This window comes from Onychostruthus taczanowskii, unplaced genomic scaffold (genome assembly GCF_017590055.1).
Source record: "Onychostruthus taczanowskii isolate IOZ18803 unplaced genomic scaffold, ASM1759005v1 scaffold105, whole genome shotgun sequence".
In the NCBI taxonomy this organism is placed as follows: Eukaryota; Metazoa; Chordata; class Aves; order Passeriformes; family Passeridae; genus Onychostruthus; species Onychostruthus taczanowskii.
In genome coordinates, this window is record NW_024497078.1 from 109920 (window position 1) to 130329 (window position 20410).

A 20410-nucleotide genomic window follows, 5' to 3' on the forward strand; every position below is an offset into this window, starting at 1 on the left:
GATTACAGAAAAAGATGCAGCGAGATTTGTTAACAAGACCTGCAGTAATAGGACAAGAGGCAGTACCTTTAAACTGAAAGAGAGTAGGTTTGCATTGGACATCAGACATAATTCTTTTACAATGAAAGTGGCAAGACACAGGAACAGATTATCCAGAGAAGCTAGGGATGGCCCATCCATGAGTGTTCCAGGTCAGGTTGGACCTCATCCAGTGAGCAACCTCATTCAGTGAAAGATGTGCCTGCCACAGCAGGGTGGCTGGATGATGTGATCTTAGAATGTCCTTTCCAATCCAAACCGTTCTATTGCAGGTACTCCAATGCTTACTGGGGACATCAGACTCTAAATTAATGTGTAGGACAGAAGCGTCTCTGTTATGCACCTACTGCTTCACACAGAGAAGAGGTACCTACTCAAGGAAAATAGACTAACACCAATTCAGAAGAAATCTTCCAAACCACACATATAATCACAGAATCATGTAGGCTGGAGACGATGCCTAGGATCATTAAATCCAACCATTAACCCAGCACTCCCGCTAAACTATGTCCCTGAGTGCCACATGTACAACCCCTTTTAAATATCTCCAGGGCTGGAAATCACTTTCTTGGGTAGTCTGTTCCAATATTTAATAATCCTTTTGGTGAAGACACATTTCCTCATGTATTATGCCACTGAGGATATTTTATTCTAGTCACAGATAAGGTAGTGATGGGCATAAAGATAATCAAGACCTTTCATACATACTAAGTTAAAAGACTAAGCAGTGCCACTGCCAAAAATACTTAAATCAAAAATTCTATAATCAATTTATTTCATTACTTATTTTCAGCCTTTAAGGAAAAATTCAAAATTGCAACTTACCAGGATTATGATGAGACACAGATTCTCCATTTTGAAATACATCTCCAGCCACGTTCATTCTACCAGGATTGAAAGGTCCTACACCAGTCTTGGTCTGTGAAGTCAAAGATGGGGTGTATGTTTGCAAATTAACACCAAAATTATCTGACTGCAGTCCGTTAGATACATCTCCCAAGCTGGCATTCTGCAGTGACGTTACATGTGTAATCATTAGGTTCATGTCACGCCCGTCACCATCATTTTCTAAATGACCGACACTGACAGAGCTCATAGCACCTAATGTAGTTTCTAATGTAGTAACATTAGCAATCTGAATTTCTGAGTCTGGTTCTGTGGTTATACCACTATTACCTATTCCTGAATTTACCTTACTTCTTGAAAAACTGGAAGGTGAGAATTCCATTTCGTTGGTTCTATTTTTACACTCTGGAAGTCTTCGCTCATTAAAACTGGAAGCATTCTTCTCTTGTCCTTGATTTGTTTCAATGTCTTCTTCATCATCAATAATAATTGTTTCACTTATACTCCCCTTTCGAGAATTTAAGTCTTTTGGAGAAGGAAGCATTTTGCAATCATTTCCTTTAAGTTCTTCATTTTTAGATGATGTAAATGCAGCATTCCTTTGGTCTGCTACCAGCGACGTAGAATTTTGCGGAGGTTGTATAGGTTCGATAAAAACAACATCATCATCATCTTCTATAGGCGAGTTCTGGAATTTATTAGGTCTAGAAGCTAAAGAACTTGGTGGCCCTCCAAATGTACTTCCTACATTTGCAAGACCTGCTGCCATGGTGGTATTCCCTAGTAGACCAGGAGTATTTTCAGACAAGTCTAATCCTCCCAGAGGACTCGTGTCCATTCCAGATCTGCTGTTTGAAGAAAAACATAAAGCAAGAAAAGAACACATCCACCTTCAGAGTAAGACACTACTTTCCAACAACAGTTCTTAAAGATAAAATCTGGAACTATTAACTCAGTAGTTATTTTCTTCCTGAGATAATATGAAGGAAAATTAAGTTTTTCTATGCTCTTTTTTGAATGTGTTAACATTCATTTACTTTCTAATCCTATACTAGCAAAAAATATGCAATCGCTACACATCACAATGTTTAATCAACACATTTACACACAGGGAACAGAAATTTCAGTGCTATTTCTTAAATTATCCCAATCTCTCAGTCCCTTTCCCACCCCATGTATGCAAGTAATTATCTTCTAACACTGCATTTGCTGGACTGCAAAGCAAAATCAAGAGTTAGGCACACAGGAAAAAAAAAGTGAATTCCTATTAAATTTTGGCCCTATTAGGAATTTTAACAACTTTGAAATTTAACTGATTTTTCCCCCAACCCCACACTGCCAAAGCTTCTTAGGTAGCCACAAGACAACTGTAAGAGAGTAAGTAAGTAAGGAAGAGATATATAGGAAACCCTTGCACTTGACAGGAATTGATACTTTATTGAGCAGCAGAAAGTGGACAGCAACCTATCATTTGTAGCCACTACAGACTGAGAGCTCATTTGAAGCCCTGACTTAGTACACCATGCTCATGCAACTTCCAGTGACTTCGTCTTATTTCTTTTAAGAGCAAGCAGTGTTTATTCAGTCTACTTCCCAACAGCTACTTCGCCTGGGGAGATCTGTTTGCTTTTAGTAATTGTTCAGTCTGGGGAATCTGTTCTTCATAAATGTCAATTCAACCATGAATTAAAAAAATATAGAAGTCAACCTGGATATAATCAAAGCTAAAAGACCTACGATGGCTCTAAAAGACATCTGTACTAAAGATCAGTAAGTTAAACCGATCTTGACACAATACTACAAGAAAAATACAGACATAATTATAATTTGGGTATGTCTTGGAGTAAACACTGATCTGTAACATCACTAAGTTTGTGTGGAAGGTTAGAAGCAGCTATCTGTGCTTTTTAATAAAACCTTTATAAAGGAAGGTAAATACAAGAAGTAGAAATATCCTGCTTATCTATACTTACCCATCCAGAAATCCACTGCAATCTGTTTACCTTAATAAGTTGCTCCAAGCACTTTTATTTTCTTTCCTGTGGGGAAACTGCTCTTGTACCAACTTGCTGCCTTTCACAAAAGTACTGTGATCTGAAACAGGGTTAAAACAAACATTAGCTACCCAAAACTATTTCCTCATCTCAAGCATCATCTGCCAGCTATGTTACAGTCTGCTTACACCAACTTTCTTCTAAATTTACAGTTAAAAGTTCAAACCTGACTTTCAGCACTATGATCCTACAGTAAGAGAGAATGTGAGTCTATTCAATCCCTGCTGTGAATACAGCAGCAACAGTACTGAGATCTACTCTGTCACATCACACTTGCAGAAGGCTTTACAGAGGAGAAAAATATGCCATGTTTGGTAAGAGACAGATACACATAACTGCAACTGAGTAATCAAGCATTAGAATTAAGAAGTATATCTGCAATAGAATACTAAGAAAATAAATTATTCAAGTAAACTAAGCAATTGAAAATAAAAATCTTAGCAGCTACATCTCCTTCATTTTTATCATGTCAACCTCCTTGCTGCCTGTAGCAGAATACACTATGCTAAAATTAAAATATAAAAGGAAAAACTACAGGACATAAAATCAGGCCTACAATGCAACATAAACCTTATAGTGCTAATATTTTTCAACTTGTATATATGCACTGCAGTGATACTCAGCACAGATTCAGGCATCCATAGCCTGTATTAACACATGTGATCACTCACAAGAGACTGAAAATGTTCAAAGTTCAAGCATCTATTTATTCTTCAGCTTTTGTAACAGTCATTAGGTTTTCCAGACTTGGCAGCATTTTTAAAAGAGAGAGCATCAACCTGTGTAGTTATCTACTGTTTGTGGACTGCCCTTAAAACCCCCAGACAGTAAAAATGCCCAGAGGAATAATGCTCAAATATTCTTCTACACATTTACACTATTCAAGCCCTGCTGACCATTAACTGAGCAGGAGCAAGGAGGGCAGGACAAGGACCAAACAGTAAAGCTGTGAACCAGATTAATCCTAGAGGAGAGGCAGGCGACCACCTTTTAATTCCTTCCCATGTTAGCATTACAGACAAATGCCATTATGTAATAGCATTTGAACCACAATAAAGGGAACACTGAACTGGAATGAAAAAACCAACTACATTGATAATACAGTTTTTTTTCTTACAAAAAAAAACTGTATTATCAATGTAGTTGGTATGTACCTCCCTGGATATAAGTCAATTATGCTGAAGGTTAATTTAATCAAATATTCTCTTTCACTTTTACTTTTTCCTGTAAGGCTGAATAACTTTAGATTTTTCTGCATCTCAGATTTTGCTGAAAAGAATTAATTTAATTCTTAAACTTTCACAGGTTTATTCTATATATTTTCTTTTTCTACAAGGACAAAAGCATCACAAGAACATAAAGCTTTTAATAAAGTTTCAAATATACTTGAACAGATGTGAGCAGGGAAAAAATGAGACTATGCCAAGACTACACCCCAGGCCTGACTCAAAACCTTTGTGATTCCTATTGTCACAAACCCTTAGCAGAAAAACAGACTTGGGCTGTATTACAGTACATGCACACAACATGTAGCAAAGTTAAGACTCAAAACACGTATCGTTTTGCCTAAATCTATTTACTTTCTCCACAAAGCTCTTAGGTTTTAATGAGTTGTACTGTTAAGTATTAAAAAAAAATTTTTTTTGTTTAACTACTAGTGCAAAGTCATAAGCAAAATCTGCACATATCTCCCTGCAAATAGCTCCTACCTCTCAAGAACAAAATTACCCATAAAACGTGCAAAATGAGACAGCTTGTTTTCTAAAAGTAGAAACAGCAAGGAGAAACATAAAAACCACGTTGGCAATGTCACAGTCAGTAGCTCTAAATCAAAAACGCCCCCAAAAAAGTGGCTTAGCAAAAAAAAATTATGTTTAGAATGGAAAACCAGGAAAAAACTCACACCTAAAAAAATGTAACAGCAGACGATGCTTTACAATAGAAATACAATTATTAGAAACCCATGAGATTTATTAGACTGATCAGTGGATGAATTGCGGAGATTTGGGGGGAAAAAACTAAACTGAAACAGAAAAAAACCCAACCAACTAACAAAACAAACCCCCAACTCAACAACAACAAAACCAAATTATTAAAAAACCCTATGAAAAAAACACCTCAAACAAAAAACCCCAACCAAACAACAATTAAAAAAAAAAAAACCACAACAACAAAAAAACTAACCCACAAAATAGTGAGACTGCTGGAGAACAAGCTTAAGACTTTGTGCTGGTACACAGACACCAAAATCACATCTGGACAGAAACAGCAGCGCTAACAAGATTCAACAGCCCTTCCTGAACCAGGCCTTGTGTGTCCCTCTTAATTTAAGCTACACCACTCACCTATTAGAAGTCTTCACGCTGAAATAAATTACAATCCCATTGCTTTGTTCAAGGCTTAATTTCTGGAAGAAATAAGAGATAAAATGTAGGCACTTCTTTAGAATGATGACAACTACTACAGCTCTTAACACAGTTAAGTAATACTTGTAGGATCAACTCCACTGATGAATGATAAGAGAGTTAAAGTTATCACGAATTGCAGAAACCCAGGTGAGGTGTACGAGTACCTCAAAAAAAAAACAAAAAACTCTGCTTTAACCAAAGAACTAACTGGAATTTAAATGCCTTTAAGAAGTGCCATTAATAACACATGGAATGAAGGTGACAGAAGATCAAGGTCACAGTTACGTACACTTGGATCAAAACCACAAAAATCAGAAAGAGTCACTGAAATCTGGCTAAAACTGCAGATCCACCAAAAGGGGGCATTGGAAACAGACATCCAAAGTAGGACCAGCATGTACAGTTGCTTCCCTGTCAATGCTATACGCCTAAAAACAAAAAGAAAACTTGAAAGACTACTTTGGAAATAACTGAGACACCTCCAAACGTGAACAGATAAACAAAATTTAGGAGACAGTATCGTAAGACGCAAATACTGGAACAAAAAGAAAGGGAATTATTTGCCTCAGCAAAAGAATACTACCTTCTGCTAGGAAAACACAGTATCATAACTAAATTATTTACCTCAAGAGCTACTGGGCTACTTTTAAATTCCACATCCCAAGCAGAAGAAACAGCCTATTAATGCTATACTATCAATCACTTCCACTCAACACTGACACCATAGATGAGATAATGAGCATGAGACTGCAAAGTACTCTCATTCCCATTATCTCACTATGGTGAGATAATTACTCACCATAACTACTTAACTACTGTTTTAACTACTTTTAACGACTGTTGTGCAAACTAGGGTGGAAAAAAGTAAAATCCACCGCTGAATGATGGGAAAAATTTTTTACAACACAGTCAACTTCAACCACCTAGAGAAGTCTCTGAAGAAAAAGCAAATCTTAGTCTAACTCTGGGCCACGCAACACAGTTCAAGGTGTAATTATCCAGACAGCACTCCAGAAAAGCATAGTTAAATTCCCAGGAGAACAAAAAATAAATACAAAAAACCTCATTACTTCAACATCTGGTTTCAGAAAGAACAATCTCGGTGGGAGGAAAAGAAATGGAGCAGCCAGAACAAAAAGCTTGAAAGCATGAAGGCCATTTTAAAAACTCACTGTATTATGCATACAACCAGCCCAAAAATACTCCAAAACCCAACAGAGACTACTATCAGGAAGTCTCTTATTTACAAAAGTGCTGGAATTGTACTGGGGGGGATGTTTCACATACATTTCATACACCTTTAGTTAGAAACAGGCTACTAACCTATGTCAGAGCAAGTTTGTCTAAAATCCCAATTCTTATCAATTTTACAATCAGTAAAATTTTCCTGAAGTAAAAGAGTATCCATGAAACCTGAACCAGAAAACACAGAATAAATTCTTTGCACTGATGTTCAGTGAGAAAAAGACCAGGGAACATCACATCTAAGCTCTCTTTCTACAGGTCAGGTCAGAGGAAAAATGTTGCATCAAAGTGCTAACACAAGAGGATTTTAGAACAAATCACTAGGACCATGTGGAAGTCACTTAAGACTTCTAAAGGCAGTCAGCAATTTCTTATTTCAGTATCTGCAACCAATTACTTAAGCAGAAGGCAAGAATAATTACTCAGACTACAATCCTATCTCTATCACTAAATAAATTGGTAGAAACTACAGCTGAATAAATACACAAAAAAAAAAAAAAAAAAAAAAAAAAAAAAAAAAAAAAAAAAAAAAAAAAAAAAACAAAAGAGGGGAGGGGAGTAACACAAATTTTGAAAAGAAAAGGTAATGTCTCATAGAACTACTGCCAAAATCTTTTGAAGGGTTCACATACTTTTGACCAACCTGATTAAACTGGTATATCCCACTAAAGTCTTCCAAAAGGCATTCAAACACCATATTCAGTAGACTGCTGTGGAAATTAATAAAGATTTTGAGAATATGTTCTTTGGGGGATTTGAAATTATTAAAAAAAAAAATAATTCATGTGTTGCTTGTTGTTACCACAATAAAGACAAGTTACCACAGGGGTTCCAAAATAAAATGACACAGATCAACATATATAAGTCACCAAGGAGATAGTGACTCCCAAAATGAGTGCTTCCTAATCATACAAACTTATTCACAGCAGCTGAAAACACAAACTGATTGTAAAGCAGCGTGGCAGGAAAAATCACTAGTGGCAAATGCAAGGTAATGAACAGGGGGGGAAAGAATACACATAGTTTAAGAGTCCAGTTGCAACTCTCTCACTCCTTTAAATCAAAGCTACTCAATCATCAACAACCAAAGAGGAAAAAAAAAATAACATAATCAAATAAAACAAAGTACATTTGTTACTCCAAAAAAAACCATACTTCACCAGCATCTTGCTTATCATGAGATGCTCACTTTTCAGAGAAATGGAAAAACAGACGAGTTACATAAAAAATTTATACTCATGGAAAACATTTCTCTTTGAAAGAAAAACAACTCAAAGAAGATCCTAAATATGAAAGAAGAAAAAAACACAGATTATAAGAGTTGCCCAGTGTTCTGCAACAACAAAAAGGTGCCAAATTAAATAATTAAGAAGCTTTAATAATCTGTTGTGCATGAGATCATTTTGTTAATTGGGAGAGTCACTGCTGTAGAAGGCTACAGAGGTTAGAAATGCAACCAGTTCAAACAGGGATTGGGCAAACATAAAACAAATGCATTGATGACTTAAACACAATGGTTCAAAGGATACTCTACAAAATTCTTGGCCAGTCAGCTGAAAACCAGAATACACCTGCAGAAAAATCAGGCTTTCACAGAAAAGCTATTCCAAGCATCCCTGCTACAAACAAGTTCCTATCTGCCTAGTACAGCCACTACCCTAACTTAGGAGAGTAATAATAATCTTCTTACATACAGAAGAGGTAGCACTAGCCTCACAAAAACTCTACCCATTTACCCAAAAAAAATCTAAATTTCAGCCTATGGCTCTGAAGCTGACTTCAGCTGAGGGAAGGATGTCAACATTTTGGTACAAGGTTAGAGACTTAATGAACACATTCTGTGAGGCCATCCAGTTCTAATGATGACTTCCTGACCCTGACACTAATTTGACCATAATATCAATTAATTCCTTAATTCAGCTACTTTCTGAAGTTCCTCTCTTTATTACAGAAAATCACTTATCTCTTGACTTTCCTTTTGTCTGATGATCACAAGCTCAGTACAGACTATCTGCAAAGCAGCTATCAAGAAGCTCTCTAGCTTAATGTCTTGCTACAGCTCAGGAACACTCATTTCCTATACAGCCAGATGCAGCCCACGTACCACAGCTTTCTTGGGGTATGAACCACCAACCCCGTGGCTGAATGTATGCTACAGTTCACCCCAAAACCAAAGTAAACCACTCCAATTAACATCACCTAAAAGCAGCACTTTTTCACTGTAATTGAAGCAAACTAGTAACCCAACTATATCCGCATGTAAGAAGTGAAAAGTGCTAGAAAAACACAAGCAGCCCAGAATTTTTAAAGGGTTGTCATTTAAGCCAGCTTTAAACTAAATCTGCATGGTACTACTACAGTCTCCATTTGGGCATAGTAAATGATATGTACTGTGTATGGAGAGACTCCTACCTGTGTGAACATAACTCCAAGTTAGATACAAAGCAGTTGTGGGGCCCTTCTGAGTCACCAGATATAAAACTCTTAACACAGGCAACCGCATAAGCTGTTTTGGTTTGTGGGTTTTTTTCTTCCTTATATCCTTCCTGAGGGATATTCAGCCATCAGCCTTAGCTTTTTACATTCACATATGCCTTGGATACATGGTAGCTCTAACTAACTGTTAACTTTTACATCTCTAACAAAAATTTTAACACTTCTGGAGGTCTGCCTAGTTACCAGGTCCACAGTCTCATCACTGTACTATCATGTGGCACAGCTGTTTCTGCAACCACACACATAACCAGACAGAAGAGACTTTCCTGCTGGAATCCTTTCCAGCCAGATCAGTTCCCCAAAAAAAAAAAATTTCTGTGCAAGAACACTAAAGCTGTGCCTGAACATATCAAGGTTGGTGCCACAGCTCTAAACTTCAGCACAGAGATCATTTCAGCAGATGGGACAGCCATGACAAGCTGATGGCCACAGACAGAAATGCTCTACCCTGACACCAACTACTACACAAAGCAATCCAACATGCATGTGCCCACTGACAACACGGCAAGCAGTGACAGGCTGAATTTTTCCACTGGCCATGCTGAGTTTTGTATCTGAAGCAAGCAAGGCTTTAAGCAAGCCTCAGATATTACATTAATGCCACAATGACTCAACCATTTCATCTGCCAGTTTCACACACAAATCATGGTAATGAGTTCAACAGGAATACGTGCATATTTTGGGCTAACCTCAAGTGCAAGTATTCACAACACCAAAGTAAAACAAGTGTCTTAAATTACTATACAAGCTAATGAAAGAGTCTGAATAATATTTAACACAAACCCATCAATGTATTTATCTTGCTGGTGTTTCAGAACATGGGTAAAAGCTTTCAGGAACAGGACACCAAGTTTAGGTTCACAAATACAGGTTTACCTGTTTATCTGAACCATCATTACAAAAGCCTGGTATATCTCATTACTTCAGTTTTGAGACACTACTTCAGAATTTATTTTCCAGTAGGTTTGGTGCTGCTTCAAATTTAATTCTTTCCTCTGATTTTTTGCATGCATTGAAGAAATTAGCTTACTAAAAGTCATGATGTAAGACTCAAAATGTGTTTGTCACGCAGATTTCAGAGAATTCAACAAAAAAGCATATGAAAAGACCTGAAACCTTGCAGAGACAGTAACTAAGAACAGTAAAAGGGCAAGATCTACTTAGTGAAGTATTTTGAAGCAAGTCAGTAAACTTTAGTTTTACTCACAAGAGTAACTACTTACACACAGCTAAAGCTTACTAAAAGCATGCGAACTCTGATATCTTCTGAGCATCTTAAATGAACTACAGCCACCACTGTTACATGTGAATGCTGACATCTGTTTTCCAACTGATGCTTCCAGGAATATTTGAATAATTTTGCTTAACACAGCTTCTTCCTTGAGTCTTCCTACTCAATGAATGCTAAGAAATGCTTCCTTGCATGCACAAACAGAAGCAAAACACAGAGTCAAACTCAAACTTAATTCTATGAACGGGTATCCAAAACAAGCACCAGTAATTCTCAAGACTACTCATCAAAGAATGAGCAGCACCTGGCATAGAAATTCATGGCAAATCAAAATCATACAGTTGACCAACACTGTTTTAGGGCAGCCACACTGCCATGTCTCTCCTCATCCACACACTTTCTATGTATTTCATGGCTGTTTAATCTTGGAAACACACTGATCAGCAAGAACACAGCACCATTTCGAGCCTTAAAAGCCATTATGTGTAATGTGGTAGAGAGCTGATTTTATCTACTACTCACGCAGCAAGATGCTGCTTAAGGATGTCCTTTATTATAAATGGAATAGAAAGGTAAAACAAGACAGAAAAAAAAAGGACCTACTATAAACGCTTATCTATTACTTATATCCAAATGTATCTCTATTTCTAGAAAACAGGCAACACCAGACCACAGCAACAGACTTGAAAGATGGCTAAGTGGAAAGGGAATACAGAAAGAGTAGAGAAACACTATGCCAGAGATATGAAAACAGGAAAAGGACATGTAAAATCCTGAAAAATAACTAGAAAGTGGCATTAACACAGTATGAAAAGAGTCAAGTTGTCATGTGATGGATCTTAATTTTAAAAAATGCAACACTTAATAGGAAAAACAAATACTGAATGACTAGATCAGAACCAGACCTGGGAATAGTAAATTTATTTAGATGTCAAGCCTGGGCAATAGAGCACAGGCTATTGGTGTCAGTGGATCACAGCACACATTTCAAAAATATGCCTTACTCTTGCTCCACGTGGAGCAATGAAGAGTAACTTAGAATTCAAATCTATGAAGTCCCTAGCTTTTGCTAGCATTTAAAAACAAAACCTGGTATACACAAATAACACACAATCTTTCAAATGTGTAAATTTACAAAAAATTGGATGTACAGCCAATCACATATAAACCAACCAAATGTGAACAAGCCACTAGAGACCAGAAAGAAACCTCAAGAACAAGAATTTTCCAATGTTTGATTATCTTAGCTATGCACAACAGCTGCTGCTACTTATGCATATTACCTGCCGTTCTACCAAAAGGCATCTCAGAGAAGAGCTTGGCTTTGTCTTCTCTCTATTTTCCCACTAATTACTTCAAGACAGCAGTAACCTGTCCCTTCAAGCTTCCCCTCTTTCTCAGCTTTTCCTTCTTTGTTATGTGTTCAATCACCCTGGTCTTACACAGGGTTTACTCCAGAATATCTGTATCTTCATTAGGACAAGAGTCTAACCAAAACCAGACTAAACACTGTAGATGGGTTCTCCCAGTACAAGACAGTGCAGAACCATCACTTTCTTTAAACTGCTGGCTACCACCTTACTTATTTCAGTCCACTATGGTGTTTACATTCATCCTGCTATGGTGCACTATTCACGTTTAACTTGCTGCTCTCCAGGACTAGCCAAAGCTGGCTTCTATCCTATTAGTGCCCAGATTGTACTATTCCCAAACACTCTGGAAATGAAGACACTTTTTAACTAACAATACATACTTTTAACACTATTCTTCATTAGTGCTTCTTCTTAATTGGTTGGGATTTTTAAAATTTTAAATCAGCATTTAGTCTACACTCATATATGTATAACCCATGAACAAGTAGCTCTGTATGGTAACTGCTATCCACCATGCCTAATGGCGTACCACTTCTCAGTGCCTGACTGCACAAATCTTCTTGGCTAATGCTTCTAAAATATTTTATTTTTGCGTATGCTTAGAAAGAGGAAAAACTGTCATGCCAAAGTCTGTAAATTAACAAGTATGCAGACAGACCATTTTCTTTGCCTTTAGCATAACTAACATCAGCTAACAGCCTCAACCAGATTTTTCATCCCTGAGAAATAATCAAATATTGACTAACAACTTAGTATTTTGGGCATGGTATGGACAAGCTTCTTCAACACAATTTACTTGCAGTGATTAGTATTCAATGCATCAAGTAATTCAGAACAAAGAAAACTGAATTCAAAAGAGTAAGTAATATCATGCTATATGTAGGAGGGAAACTCATGCAGACTAAGACCAAGTAAACAGACAATGAAGCTACGGTGTAACAAAGGAAAGAAAAAATTCTCACCACAAACAAAATGAGATAGAAAAAGAAGTGGGAGAAAATCAAATGAAAAAACCAACCACAAAATAGTTCAAGTTGTATATGAGGTAAGGTTGACGGGAAACAGAATCCAAGGCAAGAATAGATCTGGTCAGCAAGGCAAGTATGATAGGTTTTCACAGCTGCACTGGCTGGCTGGCTGCAAGTTACATTATGCAATCAAGACTCCAGGTTATCCAACTGTTTTAAAGTGTAAAAGGTAGTCTTATTTTTAAGTAAGATGCATACTGTATTCATTAAGGCCATGGTTCCACAACTACAAACCACATCCAGTCCTGGACAGGACTACTGTAGTTTTGAATTTCTACTCCTTTCCCCTTTCTCCCTAGCTGTTTAAGGATTCTAACAGCTCCATCATGGGAACTCAGATGGTAGAAAGCAGAAACACAAAAAAACCAAGAGCAAATACTCTACACCTACATAGCCACTCACCCCCAAATTTCATTATGATGATTCATGGATCTAAATTAACTCCCAAAATTAAAAACATAAAATAATCAAAAAATCCAGAATAGGCTGATGTTGGTACAAACAGGAAAGGACAATGACAAACCTAAGTTAGTTTGGTTTAAATGGTCATACAACCAAGGATATATACATGAAATTTAAACCCTTGAAAAATATACGAAGTAGTATTTGTTTTAAGCCAGTATTTAGTCTTTTGAAACCACATATGCAACTGGAAGTATAGTCTGAGCCTTAAAAAAAAAAAAAAAACCACTAACACAAACTATTAACTTTCCTAGCACGGAGCTTTTCAAATCCTCTATAAACTCTTGACTAAAAAGAATAAAGTGATGCCTCAATAAGCTATTCCACCTTCTAGTTCTCATACCTGCTGAAAGGCTACACACTGTTCCATTTGATTTTGTACTGCTTAGGCAATAACTGACACTCAAATTCAGCCTTTAACACTGGAGATGGAAAAGGGAGATGAAGGAAGCACACAATTATCTACCATGTTATTGGGTGCACCGTCTTTCCTAGATCAGAATTAAGTCACACTGTAATCTATTCTCTTTTATGTGAGCAATAGACTGAGTTTCTGAAGTCTGTTAATAGAAAGCATGTTTGTCACTCCTTCTTAAGTAGCTCTTGTGTATCTTCTCCAAACTTTATGGGTCTCCTGAGTTACTAAAATAAGCTGAATTTAATTCAGATCATTACTGTACTATTCACAATATTAGTCAGACCATCTCAGTATTTCTATTTGTTAATTCTTTGGATAGAAGTATACACAAGGATGGTCAAACACAGTGACAATGGCAAATATCCAACTTTTGCTTCTGGTAAAAAACAAATCACCTTTGTTGTGCTCTCCGTTTTCATTCATTTCTAAATTGTGACTTCTTTTTTTGTTACATGGATTACACAGGATTTCTTACCTGGCCTCTCTAGATACTACTTGGCTTCCTTAACGAGGCATCACCTACCAGAACAAAAACATAATTTCCTGAATTCACTTTTTTTTTCAAAAAACATAACCACCCTTACAAGAAAAACTACTGCTACTACTACTAATTATTATAACAAACAAAATCCCAAATATGCACATGTGCAAACACTAGTTATAAACTCAAAAGATGTCTGGTAAATTCTGCCAGCTTAATATACCAATCTATAAATGTTTAAGAATTCTTATTAACAATCAATTGTTGCTCAAACAAAATGATGACATTATCTCAGGTATAACAGAACACTAGGTCTTCTTCCCTTTTCCATACACACAAACACACAAAAAAAAAAAGAGAAAAAAGACACCAATACCACACCCATAGATCACAACTGTTATCACAGACTCCCATAGTTCACAACTGTTATCACAGACTCCCAAGAGCCAAAGCTGTAGACCACATCATGCTAGCCACTGTGCAAACAGAGTAAAACTGTTCAAAGAGCAAACAATCTAAACATAAGGGGCAACAGATGGAGAGAGACAAAAATGAGAATACAAGGAAACAGCACCACCATAAACAATGGTTACAATTAGTTCTTGTTCTAAGGATGGTGTGTTTGAGTCCCAGGGTGACAGGAAAGGTGGTGGTTGGGTTTTGTTTTCAGTAGGCTTTATTTCCTAAAGTCAGGTTCTTTTGCATTAACAGGCTGCAACTGGCTTGCTTGTAAGGGTGCACACGCAGAACTTCTCCAAGCATGACGAGCATCACAGGAGAATGAATGAAATTGTTTAACTGCCCATGATGTCACTTCCTAAACAGCACTTACAATCTCATTAACAACAAAAAACAGATAGTACCCTTCACAGTTAAATCCCAACATTAGACTAAAGGTAAGTAAAACCTGTTGAGTTTACCACCATAAAATGCAAAAAGACTAGAGACAAAAGAGATGTCCAGGAAAGCACTCTGGAATAGAATTCCAAGTCCATATCAACAGAGCAGGATCATTCTTATCACATCTGTTAAGAAAAATTGTTATCACACGATACAGAGATCAAAGGCACAATCTTGTACTCACCTGATTTTTTAATACAGCTAAATAACAAACACCTAATTGATTAACAGTTAAGACACCACTTAATATGTGGGAGAAATCTACAGTCTTTGTTAGAAGAGTGTGTGCCATGTCTAAAACCAGGGCTAGATTAAGGGCTTGAACCAAAGATCTCATGGCGCTGCTGTCTACAAGCAACAGCACAGAGAATTTTCCTTTGCAATAGTAGCCTCAGCAAAAGGGCAGACATCCACAAAGAGAAGTCAAAAGCACACACAGAGATTTAGCTAGTTTAGAGGGCAGCAAGTCATGAAGAGAGAGAGAGACTTGAAGGTCATCCATACAGGCATGACAGCTGAGTTTATGAATGAGATGAACAAAATGACTTTTAGAGAAATCTGATGTAGTACTAGGAGTAAATATCAAGCTAGAAAGGTCTTACACAGATCTAGGGAAAAGGAACTCCAAAAAGAAGTAAGGTTTTCACCAAGGTTACTTTCAAGGAGAGAGGAAAACAAAAAGCAAAAGGAAAAAAAGCACAGCTGCATTATAAGTTAACTCAAATGAATTAACTTTTTTTAATGTTCAGTATGGTTGCATTGCACAGAAGAGCCTAAATAAAGGTAAGATGCCATTTCCAACAAAAGCCTGCAGGAGGAAAACAAAGATGTCCATGTTTCTTGGACTGACTGTTAATTATAAACAGTGCTCAACTAGTAAAATTTGGTATAACCCATACAATTCTATTTGCATGATTTTCTAGCTTTTTCAATACCATCTTTCACAGCAAAAGATGAGAGGAAACTAAAAGCAGAAACCAACACAAACACAACACAAACTCCTCCACAATGCCACTCATCTCTCCTAGTGACTTGGCCCAGCAGAAGTTACATCAGTAGTTCTGGTTCAAATACCTAAGCAGCTGTTGTCCCCATCAGTGCCCACGTGGCAGCACGTGCCCAAGCATACATGGCTACTGTACAAACTATTCCATGGGGGAAACGTGGAACTGAGATGACATCCTGCTTAGCATGTGTTGGGGGTAAAACTGATGAGCAGGGACCATGCCTGAACAGACTTCTGTAAGCACTAGGTACACAAATGTTGGTATTACAGTCTTTGGAAGCTACAGTGATGCTAACTGAAGGATTCTCATAGTCTTGTAAGGGTTAAAGAAGCTGTACAATAAAGATCATAAGCATTTTAAATGAAGAAGTAACATATTACACGTTGTATTTTTTAGAGACCTATAACACATAGTTTCGCACAACAGCAAACACCATTAAGTAGTCTCATCTCAGACAAACTTAACAAACCCAACCAAAACCCTCTTGTGCTACTAACACTCAGTATGGCTGGCTAGAGCACTGACAACACCCGAGTGTTTCAAACCAGGACTGCAGCTACTCTGCTAAGATCACTGAACACTTGCTTCTGCACCCCACCTCTGTGACGAGTCCCTGATATCCCTACAAGATTATTCTCTTAATAGCTGATGATGAGAAAGGGGTAGAGAAAGAAGTTAATGTAAAGCTAACCCAAAAAAATTTAGGAAACATGGACAAAAATTAAGCATTTAAGCATGACAACAAACTTATGAAGTACAAATGCCCTCTGAATCAAGAGCAATTTGAAAACATACATTGGTGTCAATCTTGTCACTAGAACACAAAAATTAATCTCTGTAGATTTTACTTATGCTGAACTAATACAATCTGTATTGTAACCATTGGTTGAAACAATTTTCTTCTGATAGTAAACCAGAGCAAGAAAACAACTTTCATCACTGACATGTCCAGCCCAAGAGATACTTTGTGTGTGTGTGTCTTATTGAACGCTAGTGGCATTGAGTTCCAGGGAATACATAAAAAATGCGTAACTTCTGGGAGTTCACGGAAAAGTTTTCAACTGTCAAAATCATTTAAGTATAAACAAGTGGCATGGAAATAATCATCAGGTTGGAATCATTCAGGCTGGAAAACACACTAAAAATCAAGTCCAACCATTAAACTGGCATCACCATGTTCACCACTAAATGATGCCCCTACGTTTCACACTTCTAATTATTTGCAGGGATAGCAACTCCACCACTTTATTGGGCAGCATACTTCTATGCTTGACAACCCTACCAGTGAAAAAAATTTCCCAAACATCCAAGCTAAACCTACCCTGGTGCAACTTGAGGCCATCTTATCCTGTCACTTGTAACAGGGAGAAGAGCCTGACCCCACCTGGCTGCACCCTCCTGTCAGGCAGCTGCAGAGAGTGATGAGGTCCCCCTGAGCCTCCTTTTCTCCAGGCTGAGCACCCCCAGCTCCCTCAGCTGCTCCTCACAGCACTTGTGCTCCAGACCCTTCCCCAGCTCCGTTGCCCTTCCCTGGACACGCTCCAGCCCCTCAATGTCTTTCCTGCAGTGAGGGGCCCAGAGCTGAGCACAGGATTGGAGCTGTGGCCTCAGCAGTGCTGAGTACAGGGGGACGGTCACTGCCCTGCTCCTGCTGCCCCATCAGGGCTGATCCAGGCCAGGATGCCATCGGCCTTCTTGGCCACCTGGGCACACTCAACCGAGCCAACCTCAGCAGCAATGAATGCTGCTTAACCATCTGAGCAGGGGTTAAGGGATGGAGATTCACATGACAGCAAAAACACAAAGCTTGTCTGTGCATTAGAAACCACAGAAGCACCTGAGAACAGTCACACATGAATCAGCACTTCTCTCCCCAAAATAGGTGGCAGGATGAATAGTCCCAATAAAGTGCATTTACACCAATACACGCAGCATGGGCAACAAACAGGAGGGGCTGAGATAATTCACTGTGCAGCTGGAAAACTATGATATAAAAATCAATACAGTGAAAGCCCTAACTGAAGAGGCCAGAACATGCAACTGCATTCCAGAAGTCTCAAACTTCTTCCTTCTATCAAAAATTTCTCTTGGAAGTACAAAGTGCTATCTGACAAACTTGCAAATCTCAGTACAAAATGAAGAATGTAAATAGTAGCATCTAAATTGAGTAAATATTCATACATCAAGTTGGCATGTATTGCCAGCCATATCTGCCAGCAGCACATAGGGCAAGCTATAAATATGGAATACAAGCTAAGCTTCATCTGAACTTTAATGTGTAAGCAAGCAACCCAGTTAGCCACAAGAGCATTCAACTACCAAGATTAAATCACTGGAACAAAGTTAAGCAGAAGTTGAAAAGAAAACACTTCCAGCTCTGGAGCTGAACACAATTTCAGTGGACAAAAAACTCCACTGCAACATAGGAGGCTTTTAAGGCCCTCATGAGGCAAGTATTACCTCAAACTTCTCACACTGGACACCTGAGTAGTCTTTTGAACTCTTGTGAACTTCAAATTCCAATCCCTTTCCACAAATTGGTTGAGCTCATTGTTAATTGCGATGGAAAAATAAATAGTTCTCCATGAACAGTGAATTTTCCATTAGCAACAATTCTTGATACCAGTTCTTAACAGAACTCCCCATACTGCTTTCGTTGCAGGGTGTATCAACTGAGCGCAAACTCAAACAATGTGACAGAACTTCAGTAATTCTGTACTTGGTCCTCAAAGCCAAAATGAAAACTTCTCAAACAACACAAGATGATTCATGATTCTGCAGGACCATAAAAACCAAAACCCAAACCAAACAACTCCAGCAAAAATCTGAAAGACATTGTACCAGCTTTGTACTACATCCCTCTGTACATACTTGATCAAGCTCTACAAAAGAGAAACTTGCTTTCATTTTTTCACTTCCACTTTGACATTCTTGCTGATGCAAATCCCTCTTAGCATGTTATTACAGGGTAAGCAACAGTAGAATGCAATCATATATTTGAAGTCAAAGAGGATTAATAACAACAATATAAAGCCAATTTAGTAGATAATGAAGTGAATTTATTGCTCTAATTAAGAGAGACTTCTATTAAAACAAGTTACTTAGTTTAACCACCAAATAACATGGCTGATGAGTTTGGTTCCTAGAGATGACCTTGCAGCATTGAGCACCAAATACTTTTCCTCCCTGAACAGCATAGTCCTATCACATGCCATAAGAAGGCTGTACCAGCATCCTCGCAGCTGGAGGAGGACAATGTGCCACCTACCAGGATGCTTTTGTGCAAGACGTTTACTAAGTCTTACAAAGATTTACTGAATCTTAGCTATACGGCTATTCTTGGCAGTATTTTCATCTTTTCATAAGCAGCCACACAAAGCTGCTATAATTTTTGTTGAACCAGCCTCAGTACACAACAGTCTCCCTCCTTCCAAAGCACCATTTGCCTTGATTGCTCCTAGAAGTAACTTTTTTTGACATGAAGGATCATCAGAAAAAACAGAACAGCTGTTAGACTGGAATGCATAATGAATGAAACAGAAGTAAAATTAGATGGTAGCCTTGAATCCAAGATATGGTAAGAGTGAAAAAATTACTATTAAAATGCTGTAGCAAATCAAGGGTTGGAACAGATGACTTTATACTAAAGATAACATGCCATCTAAACTCTTACAAGCATTTAATGTGGTTCATAATTTTAGATGCCCAGAATAAATACAGATCTGATGTCCTCATCCTAAGCAGTGAGGTTTTGCAGCGAACCACTCATTCTTTGTACATGTAAGCCACCAAAAAGTGACAAAGAAAGTTGCAAGCTCTGCGAATCTGGAAAATCTACCACGTAAAACAGCAAGGGACAGAAACAGAGGGGGGGAAAAAATTTCAGTATACGAGTGGTGGGGAAGGCCACCTGAATCCGTGCTGTACCCAATCGAGGGACCCAGAGCGCAAGAGAGGCGCTGCCTTTTTGTTTTGTTCTCGGGCTGCACGTTCCCAGCGGAGCCGCCGCGCTGCCCGCCGGCGCCTCTGGCGGCGCAGCCCGCGCACCGCGCCCCGGCCCACCGCGGCAGCTGCCGAGCCTCCGGCGGGCGCCCGCAGCCTCGCTGCGCTACCTGGCGATTCTGGAATCCCCCACGCAGCTAAAAAACAGCCCCAATGCTAACACGGGCAGAAACTAGAGTCAAGTTACGTCCCAGCCGTACCCACAGGGATTGGCAACAAGCCTCTCCTTAGCCAACCTAACACCCGACAGAGATCAAAATCTGCTCTCAAAATCCCACGCAGACAAAACACCAAAAATGCTCGCTTATTGGGAACCTGTGGGTTTCACCAGTGTCCTCCAGCTTCCTGGGGAAGGCACAAAGTGGTTGGCTCAGAAGCCCAGCCAAGGAACCCAACAAAACCACCCAAACAAATCTGTGG

General features: G+C 38.4%; 1 protein-coding gene across 2 annotated transcripts in view; it reads right to left on the bottom strand.

The window, feature by feature from the left end:
• The window catches only part of ZMYM2 (zinc finger MYM-type containing 2), a 66631-nt gene extending 63656 nt beyond the window's left edge, over positions 1-2975 (bottom strand). The window contains exons 1-2 of one of the 2 annotated variants that reach the window (XM_041414434.1): positions 2889-2975; positions 865-1730 (exon numbers count right to left, since the gene is read on the bottom strand). In XM_041414434.1, coding sequence (XP_041270368.1) covers positions 865-1723 — 859 coding nt within the window. In that variant the 5' untranslated portion in view covers positions 1724-1730; positions 2889-2975. Of the gene's footprint in view, positions 1-864; positions 1734-2888 lie in introns of both variants that reach the window. The other variant, XM_041414444.1, reaches the window with a different exon arrangement.
• Positions 2976-20410: the final 17435 nt, after the last annotated feature.